This window comes from Grus americana, chromosome 6 (genome assembly GCF_028858705.1).
Source record: "Grus americana isolate bGruAme1 chromosome 6, bGruAme1.mat, whole genome shotgun sequence".
Taxonomy (NCBI): domain Eukaryota; kingdom Metazoa; phylum Chordata; class Aves; order Gruiformes; family Gruidae; genus Grus; species Grus americana.
The window spans coordinates 25,598,618-25,614,855 of record NC_072857.1 but is presented as its reverse complement, the minus strand read 5'-3'; the positions used below and the strand labels follow the sequence as shown (position 1 = coordinate 25,614,855).

Below are 16,238 nucleotides of genomic sequence, written 5' to 3'. Positions count from 1 at the left end.
GTAATTTGGTGAGATTATTGATGAAATGTTGCATTACTATGAACAATTTTAAGAATTTACAAGTTTTCCCAAATTGCTTAGAAGGCACAACAAAAATGAGGTTTTTTCCCTTCAAACGAGTACTTCAACTTCTCAGTCATCTTATGCCAAAAAGGTCTCAACTGAAAGGGCAGGGCAGGTCATCAACAAAGATATTTGGGAGAAGACAGAAGAAAAACCATTTGCCATTGCCTTTAGTGAAGATGAGCAGCCTGATCTGTGAGGAAAAAGTGAATAATTCATAATCCTGCAATTTCTATTGCTGTCTTATTTAGAATTATCTGTCTAATGTGTTGCGAAGAACATGCAGTCGTGTATGGAAATATATATAAATTATAGATCTGAGAAAGTAGATTGAAAAGTTGGCAGATAAGGTAGAAGAGACAGCCAATAGAGGGAACTCAAATTGTACAGCAAATCTGAAAGAAGATAAATGGATAATTTAACAGCCATTCAGTTTTCAAGAAAGACAAAGCACAAACTACATTGCATCAGAAAAGGACTAGAAATGATGATGGATGAAACGCTTCAAGTAAGTGTTTAACACAACAGAATCACAGTTGCCTGCAGAATTCCCAGCTGAGGGCAAATTCAAAGAACTAAATAAGGATATGAGACTGATATGGTTTGAAGAGTTTTTCAAAATCCATTTAATAGCAAGGCAGAAGACATTGATCAGCTGCTTGGTTAAAATGTTGAAAAGAAAAGAAACATTCTCTCACTTGCATGCTTCACACATAGAATCAAAATCTTTTGAGCAAACCCTCAGTATCATGAAATTATTCGGAACAGATGAATCATTTGCAACTATAGCAACACATCAGTTAGGCTGCTTCAGTAGGTACCTGGTCCTTCAGTATTACTCTTTCCCTTCGACAGCACAGCATGCTTGATGCTGGTCAGAGCACATCTGTCTACCAGGAGCTCTGTACATATTTTCCTCCCTGAAGTACCTGGCACATTTTACCAGTGGAGAATCTTACTTTATAATCATCCCTCTATAGGATGCATATCTATATATTTACTTACAAAGAAGTGCAGCGTTATTCTTGCTAGTGTACCATCACCAGAAAGAAACATAACGTTAATTCATAGCAGAAGAGCTGCACAATTGTGCATATATTAGATACCTTTCCAGTCACAATTAGCTTCCTTCCACACTAACAATTTCTATAGAGAAGATAAAAAGAAACTCCTGTTTTCTACCAAGGAAGTTAGTAGGATATTCATTTTATCTAATTATATTTTAGGCATCAGAAAAAAATTCCCTGGCAGAAATGCAACAGTAATGCACTAATGCATTATGTACTTGATGCTCTGGACCCCTCCTCAGTAAGCCCCAGGAGGAATAAACAAAGTCTCCTTCAACTATGAGGAGACTGAATAATTTATTTTTCTCTCTGTGAACTCAGCTTCCTCCCAAATACAGTATTTTTCTTATGGAACTTAATGATTAAATACGGTTTGAATCAGTAGGGCAAATAATTAATTCATATACACACAGTCAAAAGTTCATAGAAGTTAATCCCTATATCTTCCCTGTATTGCTTTATCTTCTGTATTCTGCCTATAGAACGTAGAATTTTAGCAGTCTTTTCAGTTTTAGTACACGGGCATATATACAGAAATACTTTTGGTTACAACTTGCATTAAGTGTTTGTGTTATGAAGATCAAATCTGTGGATGACACAGTACAGGTTCCCTTTTATCTGAACTAATCTGAAGTTCAAGGACTTTCAGATAGATGGCTCACCTTTGGCCTATGTATTCTCACGTGAAAGCCACTTCAGCAAAACTCAGGAGTCCAATTCAGCTTTGCTGTAACTGGTCATGACTCTCTTGACTTCAGCAATGCTTCAAATGCTTACACCAGGTCTGAATTTATCCCTATGGCTTCTCGGTCGCTAGTCCTCCCTCCCACCTCAGAAACTGCCTACATAATAAAAGTGATTCATTACAAACCACTGGGTTCCAAAGCAGAGTGAACACTGAGACCTATAACTTTTTGATATGTGCTCAGTCATAAAAATGAATTTATATGGTCTTATTCCATAAACTCACTTTACAAATATTAGACGTGCAACCATACTTCTGTGAGCTGTATTTTGTCAAAGCTCCTAAGTTAAGACAGGTCAGAATTGGTCAATATTTGGATGAGAATCTCCGGGGGGGGGAAAGAAAAGAAGGGGGGAAGAAAAAAGAAAAACCAAACAGTATATACTCAGGAGGTCCTGCAGTATTTGTCAGTTAGGACTTACCGTGCTCCTCTTTAAAAGGATTTGGTGTTAGTCTTAAAATACAACAAAATATTGTATTTGCTTTAGCAAGACTTGAGACTCTGATCACATCTGCGATGCATCTTGACTGTTTCAGAAAACATTCCTTCTCAGAGATGAAGGTGGTGTAGCAGATGAAGTCATTTCCCCCCCCACCCCCCCTTCAACCTAGGAGGTGGATCTACCACCAAATGCCTCCACTGCTACTCAGCACCCTCTCCATGAAGGGGTTTGCTGCTATTGCTACTATTTCTCTATGCTTTATCTAGCAAAATATACCTAAGAAATACATCTCTATACCCAAGGGGGGAGGGGGGAACGACAAAAAAACACATTCTCCCCTCCCTCCCTCCTCCCATAAATAGCTTCCTCTGAACATCTCATGCTCTCCCCCTTTTAAGCTCTTCCTTCAGGCAGCCCTGCCCCTCTCCCAGGTGTGTGCAATGTGAAGGCTGAAGTGCCTTTAACCTTTTCTTGTACTGGATGAGCTTATTTGTAAGAGGAACTATAACTTGTGGAAGGTTATACTGCGGGCAGAGCAGTACATAGTCACAAAAGACACCTAAATTATTGAAGGTGGTAAGAAAAAGCCAGTGCTATACAGTAACTTTCTGAAAAACAGCTTAGTCACACATCTGAGGTAATACATGGATGCAGAAGGGAACTGCAAACCTGTCTGGCTTTTCCTAATGCCGGAGCACACAGCCACTGACATGACCACTCTTCCAGTACCCTTTATTACTCTGCAATTAAGAACAGCTTTTACAGCAAAGGGGATAAAATGGGAAAGGTCAGCAGTCCTGTACCTATTGCTGTGTAGCCAGGCAGCTGCACTGCAGTGGAAGAACTGCAAGTGGGCTTTAAGGTCCCAAGCGGAGGGACAGGAACTCCCCCCCTGCAGGGCTTCCCTCACACACCATGCACTGCTGGCTCACCGCCTGCCCCCACACCAAGGAGGGACGAGGGAAAAGGGTGTTTCTGGAGCTACGAGTTTACGTGGTGGTATCCCATGTCAAACAGCTGTTGAAGTTCAAGCCTCTTCCTACTAAAGCAAGTGATAAATTAGGGGCTAAGAACCTGCATACAAAATTAGTCAGATCACTAGCAAAGCCGTTTGTATGAGACGTATCAAAAACAGTGGCATGGAGGAGCAGTACATCAGGGGTTTTCGCACAATAAAATGGAAAGTAAAAAGTGCAGCCACAAGGTAGAAAGCCCTGAGTAGGCTACAGCCAAATAAACTTAAATAGCTTTGGGAATAAATTAGTGGTTTAATCCGGATCAGGAACAGGTGCTATGAATGTAATTCAGTAAATGGTCGAGAGCCTGCCAGAAGGGAGAGAAATGTGTTGCTTTTGAGATAATTTCCCAGAAGCTTCATAAAAGAAAATTGATTACTAGAGTTTAATAATTAAAACAGGGCCAGATATATAGTAATCAAATTAGTTTTTAATTACATCTCAAGCAGAAATAAAATCCAATTTGTGTACTTTGTATCAGAAAAATCCTACTGAAATGCTTTGGTAGCTGGAAAAAATAAAAGCTAATTTCCATAGAAATTATAGTAGTTGGTTTAATTAAAAGACTAGATCAGAATGAAAGAGTCCCAAAGTGAAAGGATACTAAATACAGAAGCAGTGGTTTAAACATCAAATCAATGTCTGAATAAAGACATTTTATAGACCAAGTGCAAAATCTGCACTGTCGAGTATCCCTAATCTAAATTAATGTGTAACAAAATAAAGTTTCTTAAAATTACACTATATATTTTGTAAGTATTCCAGAGAATTAATGGGTTGTGCTATGGTAAAACTGAATATTAAAGACATGGTTTATTGTTCCTTAAATATTTCTTTTAATTTATTTCATCAAAATTAATGTTGTTAGTTAACCATTCTTGTTATTTACCTGGTAACCTCTGTTGCACCTGGGTTATTAGACTCTGTAATATGCACTTAAGTGTATATTCCTAAGAAATATATGTATTTGCTTTTGGATTTAAAATGTGTTTACAGCTCATAAGATACAGTGACTACAGTAGAACTGTGTGGGTGCTTCTTGAATCCATTCCCAATCTACTTGGGCTTCTGGTCTCTGCAGAGGTGATGCAAAGCTAATTGATCTAGGCAGCTCAAGCACTCACAGTCCTGCTGGCACAGTGCGAGAGGTGTCTCCTACCATAAGAGCGTGGCATATGCCCACAGCAGTAGGTCATGCCCAGAGCTCTGCATTTGCTCCCTGGCATAAGGACTGAAAACATCATGGTCCTGTGGTCAGTCTTGGCAATTAAACAGTATAGAAAGGACACAGACATAGCCTAGAGCTGCGCACCCGTGCTGAGACAGAGTCCACTGTCCCAATGAGCTCCTTCTCCTCTACATTGCCTGCCACAGGTATAGGTTGCTGGTATAGCATTTATGACAGGAACAGCCTGTACTGCCCTTTGTGCTTACAGATCCTGGGGCTGACAAGGGTGTGAGCACAGAATGCCATCTTTGTGCTTACAGACATTAAAAAATACACTGATTTTTCTAAACACTGATTTTTTTTTTTTTTTTTAATCTGAAGTGTATATTGGAAAAATACTCATGAAAGCTTTTTCAAGATTGACGAAATACCAGCAAGGTTAACTGCCAGTAGACGGTTACTGGCTTTGCACAGAAAGGCTCTGAAAAGTTGCTCTCAAGAGTTGAATATCTAATGTGCTACCTGTAGACACTGAGTTGGCAGTGGTAATGCAGGTGCCGACGACAGCAGCAGTGAGCTTTTCAGGTGTTTTCAGGTGTTCATGATGTATTACTGCCCCTCAGTTTTGGACTCCACCAAATCAGGTTTGGGGAATACACAACGGTCTGAAATAACGAGCTAAAAATGGGGAGCTCTGAGGCACGGTGATGGGATTGTTATAAATCCACATCCAGTCTAGCAAATGAATGACTGTCACCAGTGAGCAATGCTATATATGGCAGAAACTGCAGTAAACTCTGCCTATTACCCCAGGCCAAAATTATCTGCCTAGTCTGTGCTATATTCTACAGAAATAATTTCAAGCGGATTTGCTTCAAGTTCCACACAAATCAGCTACTTACTCATGGTGTGATTTTTCAGAAGTGCTGAGCATTCATATTTCCTACTGAAGTCAACTGAAATTGCGAGTTTTCAGCACATCTTAAAATCAGGCCATTAACCCTTAATTATCATATAATAGCTCAATTAAAAATCTACCAAGACTTACTTCAGTAGCTAACCAAGCTCCCATGGCTTGCAGACTAGCTATAAAAAAATCCAGTTCTTTAGTGGAGTCTGGGCTCTGGGGACCATTTAAAGCGGTTGCTGTTAACCCTGCTATTTAAAGCAAATAATGAAAATGATCAACTGCAAAGGTACCTGCTTCACTTTTCCTTTCTTTTCCTTATAATTTTCTTCACTTTTAGAAGAACTACTTTTGCTGTCGTCTTTGTCATTTTTTTTTTTATCGTGCACCAATGCTTTATTTCAAATGACAAATATGTAGTTTCCATGCTATCAGAGAAAGCATGATACCCAACTTTCAGCAAAACCCACTTATTGCTAATCAAAAAAGCTGCAAAAGAATAATATTCCTCTGTCCTGAAAGGGCACATTATATGACCGCTTGGGAGGTAACTGGTGCTGTTAATGAGGTTCTGTCTCACTTTAATGTAGGGACAAAACCAAGTGAAGCACTTGTGGTCATTCCACATAAGCATTTGATACTAAAGGGGAAGGTAAAATAAACTTCTAGCAAAGGTGTGCAGGGATTGTAGGATTTTGGGGCTGATTCAAAGGCAGCTGAAACCAGATAAAAGATCCTTACTGGCTTCTGTGAGCTTCGGACTGGGCATGTAGAAAAGAGGTGATTTCAGTACAAGCTAAAAAGCTTTTTTTTTTTCTTAATTTTGAGCACGCAGAAATGGATTTTTTTGCCGGCTTTGGAAAGCACAGTACTGTCGTGGTTTACTCATCTATAGGAAATAAGAATCTAGCACTAGGGAGAATCTGAAGGTTATTTCAGTTTTGTCCAACTTGTCATCCAACCAGCAGACCTGCTGCTCATAGCTGCCAGCAACCAGATAGCTCAGGCACTTGGGGGATGCCTCAGAAGGACTATCTATCAGGATTACAAGAAAGCTGAAGTAGTTGAGCAGCAACTCTGCCACCTCATGTGCTTTTTTTTTTGACATTTTTGGTGGCTTACTTAAAGCCTCAGGTAAAAAGAGTAAGATAGAGATCTCAGTGGGAACAATAAGCTTTATCTACAGAGGAATTAAGAGGTGGGGGCAAGTAGGGTGGAGGCATGGTGCAGATTAAACTCTTTCTACCCTCTTACTCCCTGGACTGTCCATTAAAGGAGTGGAAATATTGTCAATATTTTTTCTCTCATCCTCTTTTTTAATTTTCCTCCAGTGTCTAGTGAAGCTGAATGTGAAACTGAAGCCTATGCTGGACTCTGTGGCAGTAAATAGAGGTAAATGGGAGGAGCTGCACCAAAAAAGACTTCCTTCTCAGACAGCATCCTCGTCCTCCTTTTCCTCTAGCTTTACCATGTCTCTCAAAGACATAAATTAAGCCTGCAAATGTCAGTGCCGCTTTATGATAAGAGCTGTCTGAAAGGTTTTCATAAGCTTTGGCCCACCATTTTTTTTTAAGAAATGCTTTTACAGACATGCTTAATTGATTGGATATTATCTTGATGGCAGCATAGTTTGCTTTTACTGGGAGGCTTAGCGGGACTGAAAGGAAGGCCCGTGGTGACATTGCACTGGTATCTGGAGCAACACGGAAGACTTAGCACAAGAAGCATTCATTCAGCTCCACTACGTTTCAACTGCTGCTGTAAAAATCTGTAAAGCTGACAACAGACTGAAATATAAGAACTTACAGCTTAATAAAATTAATAATACAGAGCAGAACTGGGATGCAAGCTGGTCAATTCATATGCAAGGAGCTGCAGGAAAACAGAATAGTATGTAATTACATTGTTGTTTTGCATCTCTTCAGTACATGTTATGAATCAATTATGCCTGCTTTTGTGATGTTCCTCTCTCACTTTTCCCTCCTCTTTTATGCCTGAATGTTCTGAAAAGCCTGCTTTGTATTCTAAAGAAGTATTTTTTTACAACAAAGCTTCTTAGTGATTGATCAGGGCCTTTAGAATTGCCTACCTTTGCTACATTTAAAAACAAACTTTATTATCTTTAAAAACACCAACCTGTCCCTGCTTCCCTGAGAAATTCATATTAACAATGCAGTAAATTTCTCAGCAAAGGGAAGTTTGCATAAAGGCAAAATATTGCATGGTAATTTTAGAGGGTGGGTTTTTTTCTTTTAAAAAATGCTCTTTTAACACATTCATTTTTTTTAAATTACAGTGTCCCCTAAGGAAAAGATTAATGGGCTTTAATGAAAATAGAATACAAATAAAAAAGGAAATCTGTTGCCTTGTGCTTCAGGTTTATATTACATTGAAAAGTGGACCACGGATAAGCCTTTCTAGTGTAATTTCCAGTTGAAATTAATATTTTGAAATGGTGGAGAGGAAGAATATCATCATATTGGACTGACTACCTCTTACTTCTTTTGCAGTTCCTTCAGTACAATTTGAGATGCTGTTATTACAGTTAGCACTGCACTAGTCAAGGCTCACATGTAGATGTCTGTGGTAGAGGTGTTCATAAAAATCTAATCAAACGTGATAGGTCACAAAACCAAACGTTTCTAGTTCTGTGTGATGACACTAGTATTACCTAAGAGTTGGTCTCTTTCCATTAGTGCAAAGATCACTAGCGTAGCAAAACTGAGATCTATGATTTGAGGGTGCTTTCTCTGCTGCACGATCGGACACAAGAGGAGTCATGTTGCAGCGCTTACGAGTTCCCATTCATAGGGAAAAAAAGCCTTTGTACTCCATGAAAAATGGGATTCTAAATATAGGGTTGTCTGGCAGCAGAAATTAAAGCTGAATTCAGCTTAGTTTTACACCTGTGCCAAACTCCATTTACTTCAGTGGGATTACCTTGAACTGGCACCAACTTAATGGAAATCAGAACCTGGCCCAGTTGACCAGATGCTAAAAAGAGCTTTCCTCCTTTCTAAGAAAAGTGAGTCGTTAGCACCTTTGAAAAGCTGACTACATCTGTCTGACAGTCAAACAGAAACAACAAATCTGCTGATCATATCTTTAAAAAAAACCACAACAAAACAAAAACCCCTCTGTGCTACTAATCATGTGTATAGCAGAACAGCTGGAAATTTCAGTACCATTGCAAGCCAAACTGTTAGTATGCAACTGAACCACATCACTTTCTCTAGCAGAAAGAAGCAGGGAAGGAGCAGAAATGCAGACTACACAGCAGTGAATACATGCACAAAATGGAAGTGTTTCTGCTATTATTTTACCACCTCTTTCTTCCCTGAATAAAGACAGACACAGGATAGTAACCAGCAAGCCATACAACTTACACCACCTGCTTTATGGTAGAAACAGATACTAGGAACTGACATAGTACTGCTGGCAGGTACACACAGCTTTCCTGAATTTTGATATTGCATATTGCTAAGTGTAACATAATTTATAGCACATACCCTACAGCTTCCCCCAAGGTTGAGTCTCCCCTCATTTCCTCTCCTTTTTATTGGCTTCAGTGCGCTGTTGCCCATGGCAACACCCACCGGCAGGGATGGGGATTCAGCACCACCACAACCTGACATACAGCTGAAGCACTAACAATGTCAACCATCAATCAAGTGGCTGTTTGTAATTGCCTCCATCTATTTCGCCTGTCTTTCGGTATCTTTGCTATTGTGGGTCAAAATTCAGAAACTGCTGACTAATGTTATGGTTCTGCTCCTCCATCACAAGGAAGAAAATGAGAGAGCACGGCTAGATCTTTATCAAATTGTTCTCAGGCAAAATGAAGCAACCCTACTGAAACCAAAGGGGCACAGCAGTGCATCTCGGAACAGCACTGGGTCTCTGAAAGCCATATACCTCAATCTTAAAAAATAAATAAAAATCTTACACTAGGGTTTTTTGGGGTTTTTTTTCAACACTCAGCATAGAACCCACAAAAAATGTGCATTTTTGAAAGAAAAAGATGATTCTTTGTGGAAGCATGCAGTACAGTAAAGAAACATATTCCAAGTTTCTCATATTTTAAGATGGTGGAAAACACTTTTTAATTAGTGTTTACAAGCTTGATAGACAGAAACTGTAACTGCTTTTCATTATTTCTGATAGGTAAGTATTTTCCCAGTACTTCAGTCAGTTTTGCCAAACTCTTCTGAGATGTGCACAGGAGAGATAACTGCGTAGGTTATTAAATCATAATTCTCCATCTTTTACTTGTTTCCCTGTCCACTGCACAAGGAGAGATCAAAAAAAAACCATTGAAATCAGTTTAGTTCTGCGATTGCCTATAAAACACAGGTCCACAAGAGGTGAGGACAAATTAGAGGGCATGTGGAGAAGAGGACGGAGAACCCTCCGTTTACCCAGGACAGTGCTAGCAAAGCACTGCTTGGCCTTTCCCAAGATGGAACAGACAAGTTTCCTCTCAGCAACAGACAAGTCCTTGTTTATTTGCCTCAGCTGTTAGTGAAAATTTGGCCTTGAATGTGGGCTCTAGCATTTACAATTCCAGTGCTAAAATGTGGTGAGCACATGGACCATCTGTGGGGTCACATGGGCTTCATTCTCCCCCGAAGTTGCTTCGAGCTGGTTCAACTGCAATGCCCTTTTTCTAGGTGTCCTAGTGACTAGTGGTAACCATAGCCTGAGTTCATTCAGGTTCCTTGTCTCATAAATTACAGGCCATGAGGTCTCACAGGAGCCAGTCAGTGACCCTCACTTTATCAGCAGAAAATGCTCAGGAGAAGACCTGGGTCTTCATCCCCATCCTCAAAGATAGTTCAGGCCACACAGGAATTCTACTCGGGATTCCCACCTGTGAGAGTGCTTACCAAAACCAACCTTTCTTCACCAAAAAAAAAAAAAAAAAAAAGCATAAATGCCCTATCAGTGTGTAGGGCAATCAGGAAGGAGCCTGGCATTCAAATCCTGCTCGAATTGGAGCAGGCTTTTGAACTACAGATGCACCTTCCTCACCAGCCTGTGGGGAGTCACAAGAGCAGGCTTGTCTCCTGAAGCCCTTTACACGTGCTCAGCAAGGAGCCGGGATGCCCACTGGGTACAGGCCAAATTTCTGCTTCACTCCCGGGAGATGCATAGAGCAGACAGGCGTTGGTGGAAGGGCTCAGGAGGGGCTCGTATGTACATCCTCTGGATTAAAGCCCTTCCCTGCACCACGACACTGTGACCGGCCAGAAAACAAAACACTGTTCAAGGCGAGGAACACCTGGGGTAGAGGGTCTCCTGTGGCTTGGACAGAAGGGTTTCCCACTTCACAAGAACGAGACATCCAAGAGGTGTCTTTGGCCATAGTTCAAGCAATCAAATCAGACAATTTGCCCTAAAAGTGCCCCATCATTTTGCCTTCCTTCCAGCCTGGAACCTACAGGCAAAACAGAACTGCTTCATAACATGATCAAGATGTAGACCTCTGCTTCTGTCAGGACACGGTTTTGCTCCTGCTCCACAGCAGACTCACACAAGGTTAGGCGGCAGTAGCTCACAGAAGTTTAAAGTGGCTGCTTCATGCGGCAGTTAGACACTGAACGCCTCACGCAGCTCTGTCACAGGCAGACCCTTGCTGAGAAGGGCATTAGTATATTTTGTGCCCTGCAGAAACTAACCGTAGACAAGTACGTTTCATTTTAGCTCAGGTATTCCTTCAGATGGTGTCCTTGGTACAGCAGCTGCATTATTCTGGACTGGTGACCTTGCTAATTGCTCCTTCTTATAGTGTACTGCAATCTCATAACGTGCCTGTAGTTATCAACAAAGCCAATACTAGTACTCACAAACTATTTTTGAAAACTGCAACCAGCAGTGCCTGATGTCATTTGTAATTTTTAGAGGAATTAATCCTAGCGGAAAAATAGGAGTGTTTCAGTCTACAGGCCAAAAATTTCTTTTCCCTTCATAAAATTAAAATCATTTTTCATTACGGATAGATTGTTTATGCATTGAGTGAAATTTTAGAACAGGTTTATTTCAATATGTGATGCAAAACATATTAACACACTTGCAATGCTTACAGTGTTCTGGGCAAGAAAATGTAGAGCAAGAAAATTTTTTATTGGCTTTGTCAAAGAAACGGAAGATTTTTAAGAGTAAAATCACGTGAACAGTCTTTAACACAATGAAATGGGAGGTATAAATCGGCTGAAATGAGAGAGTCGAGAGATTTCCATCACTTGAATGTGCCACTATTGGAATACATACACAATATTGCTTGTTACCTTTTCTTTCTTGGATTACTTTGTATTTAAATACCAATTTATAAGCATGTTGGCCACTGCATCTTACAGTTGTGCGGGGAATACCATGACAAGCTTTGAACCTTTGCCTATGGGAAACAACAGACACACGCACAGAAACACTGTGTGTATGTTCTAATGCAAGTGAATCCTACACACTTTCAAAATATGTAGTTTAATAAGACTTCTGCATCCTTTTCCTTTTTGCATTTTAAGACCATTGCCCTCATTGTTTTGCTTTAGTAGATCAAACAATGCTGATTCAGCTTTTTAAAGCATGTTTTTGAAATTAACAACTTGGTTTTATTGGTCTCTCAAAAGAAAAATAAATCATTTTAATGGTTTGCTGTGATTATTTTTTTAATTATTTTTTCTTTGAAACTACCTCATCAGGATGAACCAGGCTGTATCTATTGATTACTGAATCGCACAAATAGAAGAGTGGTGAAAGCACCTGCGGCTGGGCGGCTCAGATAGTTTTTGAGAAGTAACCTTGCAGCACTCATGCCTGGGAGCAAACCCAATTTCCCTGGATATACTTGGCATTAGTCTGGAATGACCAGAACCCAAATCTGGCTGGCAGCTTTAACAGAGCTATTTACATGTACAGAAATTACACGGATCATAGAGTCTGTGATAGTGGGCATATTGTTGTTCGGTAAAACTACCCTCGGGGGTGGGAGGAATATCCCTCCAAATACCAATTATGTTGCTGAAAGATCTTCAGAAAAGCTAGAAATAATTTCTTCGACTTTTTTAAAGCTCCAGGAAAGCTGGCAGATTGTGGTAAGGTACAAACATCCTTCCTTCCATAAGCTGTGACAAAGTTTGGATCTTGACAGGCTGTAAAGGGGATGTTTCGTGCCCGAGACAGCAATAAAATACTTCCTGGCCAGTGTTCCTGGACTGCGTCTTTAGCTTAGGGCCTGTTTTTACACCACTCACTGCTTAAGAAAACTATTATGCAAGATTTAGAAATACATTAAAGTTGAAAAATTCAGTGAACTCATTCTGATTTTTTTTTCCAGCTGCATGAGCTATAGGAACGGGGAACGTTCATGCCTAGGCAGCGTTTTTAGGAGAAGCGGCCTGTTTAAACCGTCCCTAAACTCCCCGTTTCGCTACTGGGAGATAAAAGCACGGAAGGGAACAGAGAACGCCAGGCCAAGGCAGAGGGTGCGGATCCTTTCTGGGGCACCAGCTCCCATTTGCACCACGGCGGCTGGGCAAGCCAGTACACACCGGCCGCCGCCGGGAGGCAGGAAAACTCAGCGCTGAGCCCAGGTGGCAGCGAGGCCGCCCGCACACCGACGCCTCGGCCCCGGCACTGCAGGTCCCGGCGTGCCCCGCGGCGAACTGGCCGCTTCCGCTTCCGGGGGAGCGGCAGCCCGCTGCGCCCTTGGCCGCCCGCATAGAGAGCACTTCCGCCCCGGCGGCACGCGTTGCCATAGCAAAGAGGGGCCCGACTTCCGCTTCCGCTCCGGCGAGGTCGTTGCCGTGGCAGCGGCGATGGAGGCCGCGCCGGTGCCCGACGGGCAGTACACGGCCGTCGTCTACGGGCTGATTAGCGGCGGGCGGTGCGGGGAGGCGGTGTCGCTGCTGAGCCGCGAGCTGCAGAAGAGCTGCCGCTCCCGGGGAGGCCTCTCCCTGCTGGGCTACTGCCACTACCAGCTGCAGGACTTCGCGGCGGCGGCCGAGTGCTACGAGCAGCTGGTGGCGCTGCACCCCGAGCTGGACGCGTACCGGCTTTACCAGGCGCAGGCCCTCTACAAGGCCGGGCTCTACGCCGAGGCCCTGCGGGCCGCCAGCCCGCTGCTGGACCTCCCTGCCTACCAGGGCCGGGCCCTGCGCCTCCAGGCAGCCATCCACTACGCCCAGGGCGACCTCCCGGCGGCCAAGAGCCTGGTGGAGGAGGCGCTCGCCGCCGCTGCGGACGGTGGCCCCGGAGCAGCCGAGGACCCCTCGGAGCGGGCTGATGCCGAGATCAATCTGGGCTGCCTGCTGTACCGGCAGGGGCGGCACGAAGAGGCCAGCGGCAAGTTTGCTGGCGCCATGCAAGTGTTGGGATACTGCCCTGAGCTGTCCTACAACATGGCGCTGTGCTGCTACGCGGCCAAGCAGTACGCCCCTGCCCTCAAACACATCTCTGATATCATAGAGCGCGGCATCCACCAGCACCCAGAGCTCAGCGTAGGCATGACCACTGAGGGCATTGATGTCCGCAGCGTCGGCAACACCCTGCTCCTGCACCGCACGGCCCTGGTGGAGGCCTTCAACCTCAAGGCGGCCATTGAGTACCAGCTGCGCAACCTGAAAGCAGCCCAGGAGGCGCTCACAGACATGCCGCCGAGGGCTGAAGAGGAGTTGGATCCAGTCACGCTCCACAACCAAGCACTAATGAACATGGACAGCCAACCCACTGAAGGGTTTGAGAAACTGCAGTTTCTTCTGCTGCAGAACCCCTGTCCGCCAGAAACTTTTGGAAACTTGCTGCTCCTCTATTGCAAGCATCAGTACTACGACCTGGCAGCTGATGTGCTGGCAGAGAATGCCCATCTTACTTACAAACTGCTCACACCTTACTTGTACAACTTCTTGGATGCCATTATTACTTGTCAAACTGCCCCTGAGGAGGCTTTCCACAAGCTAGATGATTCAGCAGGGATGCTGACTGAGCAGCTGAGAAAACTCACAAAGCAGGTACAGGAAGCTAGGCAAAATTGGGATGATGAAGCTGTAAAAAAGGCAGTTAATGAGTATGATGAGACTCTGGATAGATACGTACCTGTCTTGATGGCCCAGGCAAAGATCTACTGGGACATGAAGAACTACACAATGGTAGAAAAGATTTTCCGCAAATCGGTGGAGTTCTGTAACGAACACGAGGTGTGGAAGCTCAATGTGGCTCACGTGCTCTTCATGCAAGAGAACAAGTATAAAGAGGCTATTAGCTTCTATGAGCCAATAGTCAAAAAGCACTATGACAACATTCTCCATGTCAGTGCCATTGTGTTAGCTAACCTCTGCGTTTCCTACATCCTGACAAGCCAGAATGAAGACGCAGAGGAACTGATGAGGAAGATCGAGAAGGGAGAAGAGCAGCTGTCCTATGATAATCCTGATAAAAATATCTACCATCTCTGCATTGTCAATCTAGTCATTGGTACCCTTTACTGTGTGAAGGGAAACTATGACTTCGGTATTTCAAGGGTCATTAAAAGCCTGGAGCCATACAACAAAAAACTGAGCACTGATACATGGTATTACGCCAAACGGTGTTTCCTGTCCTTGCTGGAGAACATGTCCAAGCACATGATCATGCTACGTGACAGCGTTATTCAAGAATGTGTTCAGTTTCTGAAGCAATGTGAGCTGTATGGAAGAAACATCCCAGCTGTCATTGAGCAACCCCTTGAAGAGAAGAGGATGCACAGTGGGAAAAATACAGTTACCTATGAAGCCAGGCTTTTGAGGGCACTGATGTATAAGATCATTGGGTGGACTCCATAAATGGTGTTCCTGTACAGTAGAAATGAGAACTTTGTGTCTTTCTTTATCTTATGCTTGTGGGGTGATGCTCACCCTGGTAGTCCATAATGGTAAGGGGTTTTTCTTGATTGCTTACCGTCAAAGATTTTGTCCTGTATTTTAACAACATTCAGCAGAACACAGAATATTTGCATGAAAATAACCTGCACCAAATGGCTACGGGCATTCTCAGTAATCTGTCATGTTAAATACACCTTAAGATGTATTGACCAAGAACTTAATTACAGAAATATCAGAATTTTCACTTATGAAACATTTTATCCTTCTGAAATTTTGACCAAGTTTCTTTTCATATGTTGACAGTTGAATATAATGTTATCCATCTCTTCTAGCACAGAAATTGAAAGAACAGAGTTGTTTTAATTCTGTAATTTGTGCCCATGTGTAAATTGTCTTCCTTCTGCTTTTTCCAAGGTATTTTTAATATGTTACAGACCATGTTGCTAGTATATTTAAACACAGAAAATGGTTTTATAATAAAAAAGTCAGTACTACAAACATTAACGTTGCCTTTTGCTAACTCAGTAATAACGCACGAGTATTCTGGCAAATAACCCAATAGAGGGACCAGGAATATATTCCAGGAAGGATATATTAGGACAACACCTCAGTTTAGGTTTGCCTTCGCAGGAAAGTTATGACTGGGCCTAACTGGCTTCAGAGACACTGCCTAGTGCTGCCGCGCAGCTTCTTTCACCCCCAGAGTCATCCGAGCTGTTACCCTGCAGACCTGTTTGGTAGCAAGTGCTTACTTCATTATCGCGGTCCTCCATTTGCAGCCTGGCCTGCACCTTTAATCCAAACCCGTTCTTAGAATATACCAGTCTCTGGTAAGAGACCTTGTGAATGTGAAATTATATTATTTTCCATATTTCTCAAAAAGCATGTAACTTCCTTGTCATACGAGGCTTACAACTTCTACCCTTAGATGGAAGAAATCCACTTCTGAATTTCCTCCTTATGTTACTGTTCCTG

The 16,238-nt window shown here is 42.6% G+C and overlaps 2 protein-coding genes across 2 annotated transcripts in view; both read left to right on the top strand.

Annotated features, from left to right (window-relative positions):
* PDE11A (phosphodiesterase 11A) overlaps positions 1–7,567 on the top strand; it is a 134,739-nt gene extending 127,172 nt beyond the window's left edge. The window contains exon 20 of the mRNA XM_054829644.1: positions 6,741–7,567. Coding sequence (XP_054685619.1) covers positions 6,741–6,902 — 162 coding nt within the window. The 3' untranslated portion in view covers positions 6,903–7,567. The remainder of the gene's footprint in view (positions 1–6,740) is intronic.
* A 5,584-nt stretch (positions 7,568–13,151) lies between these two features.
* Positions 13,152–15,761, top strand: LOC129207913 (tetratricopeptide repeat protein 30B-like). The gene has a single exon (XM_054829645.1). It carries the CDS (start codon positions 13,224–13,226, stop codon positions 15,222–15,224), a length of 2,001 nt encoding a protein of 666 aa, XP_054685620.1. The 5' UTR covers positions 13,152–13,223; the 3' UTR covers positions 15,225–15,761.
* The last annotated feature ends 477 nt before the right edge of the window (positions 15,762–16,238 follow it).

Bases quoted from the DNA above. Each gene is read 5' to 3' on its own strand.
- LOC129207913 (XM_054829645.1), top strand. From the start codon at position 13,224: ATGGAGGCCGCGCCGGTGCCCGACGGGCAGTACACGGCCGTCGTCTAC.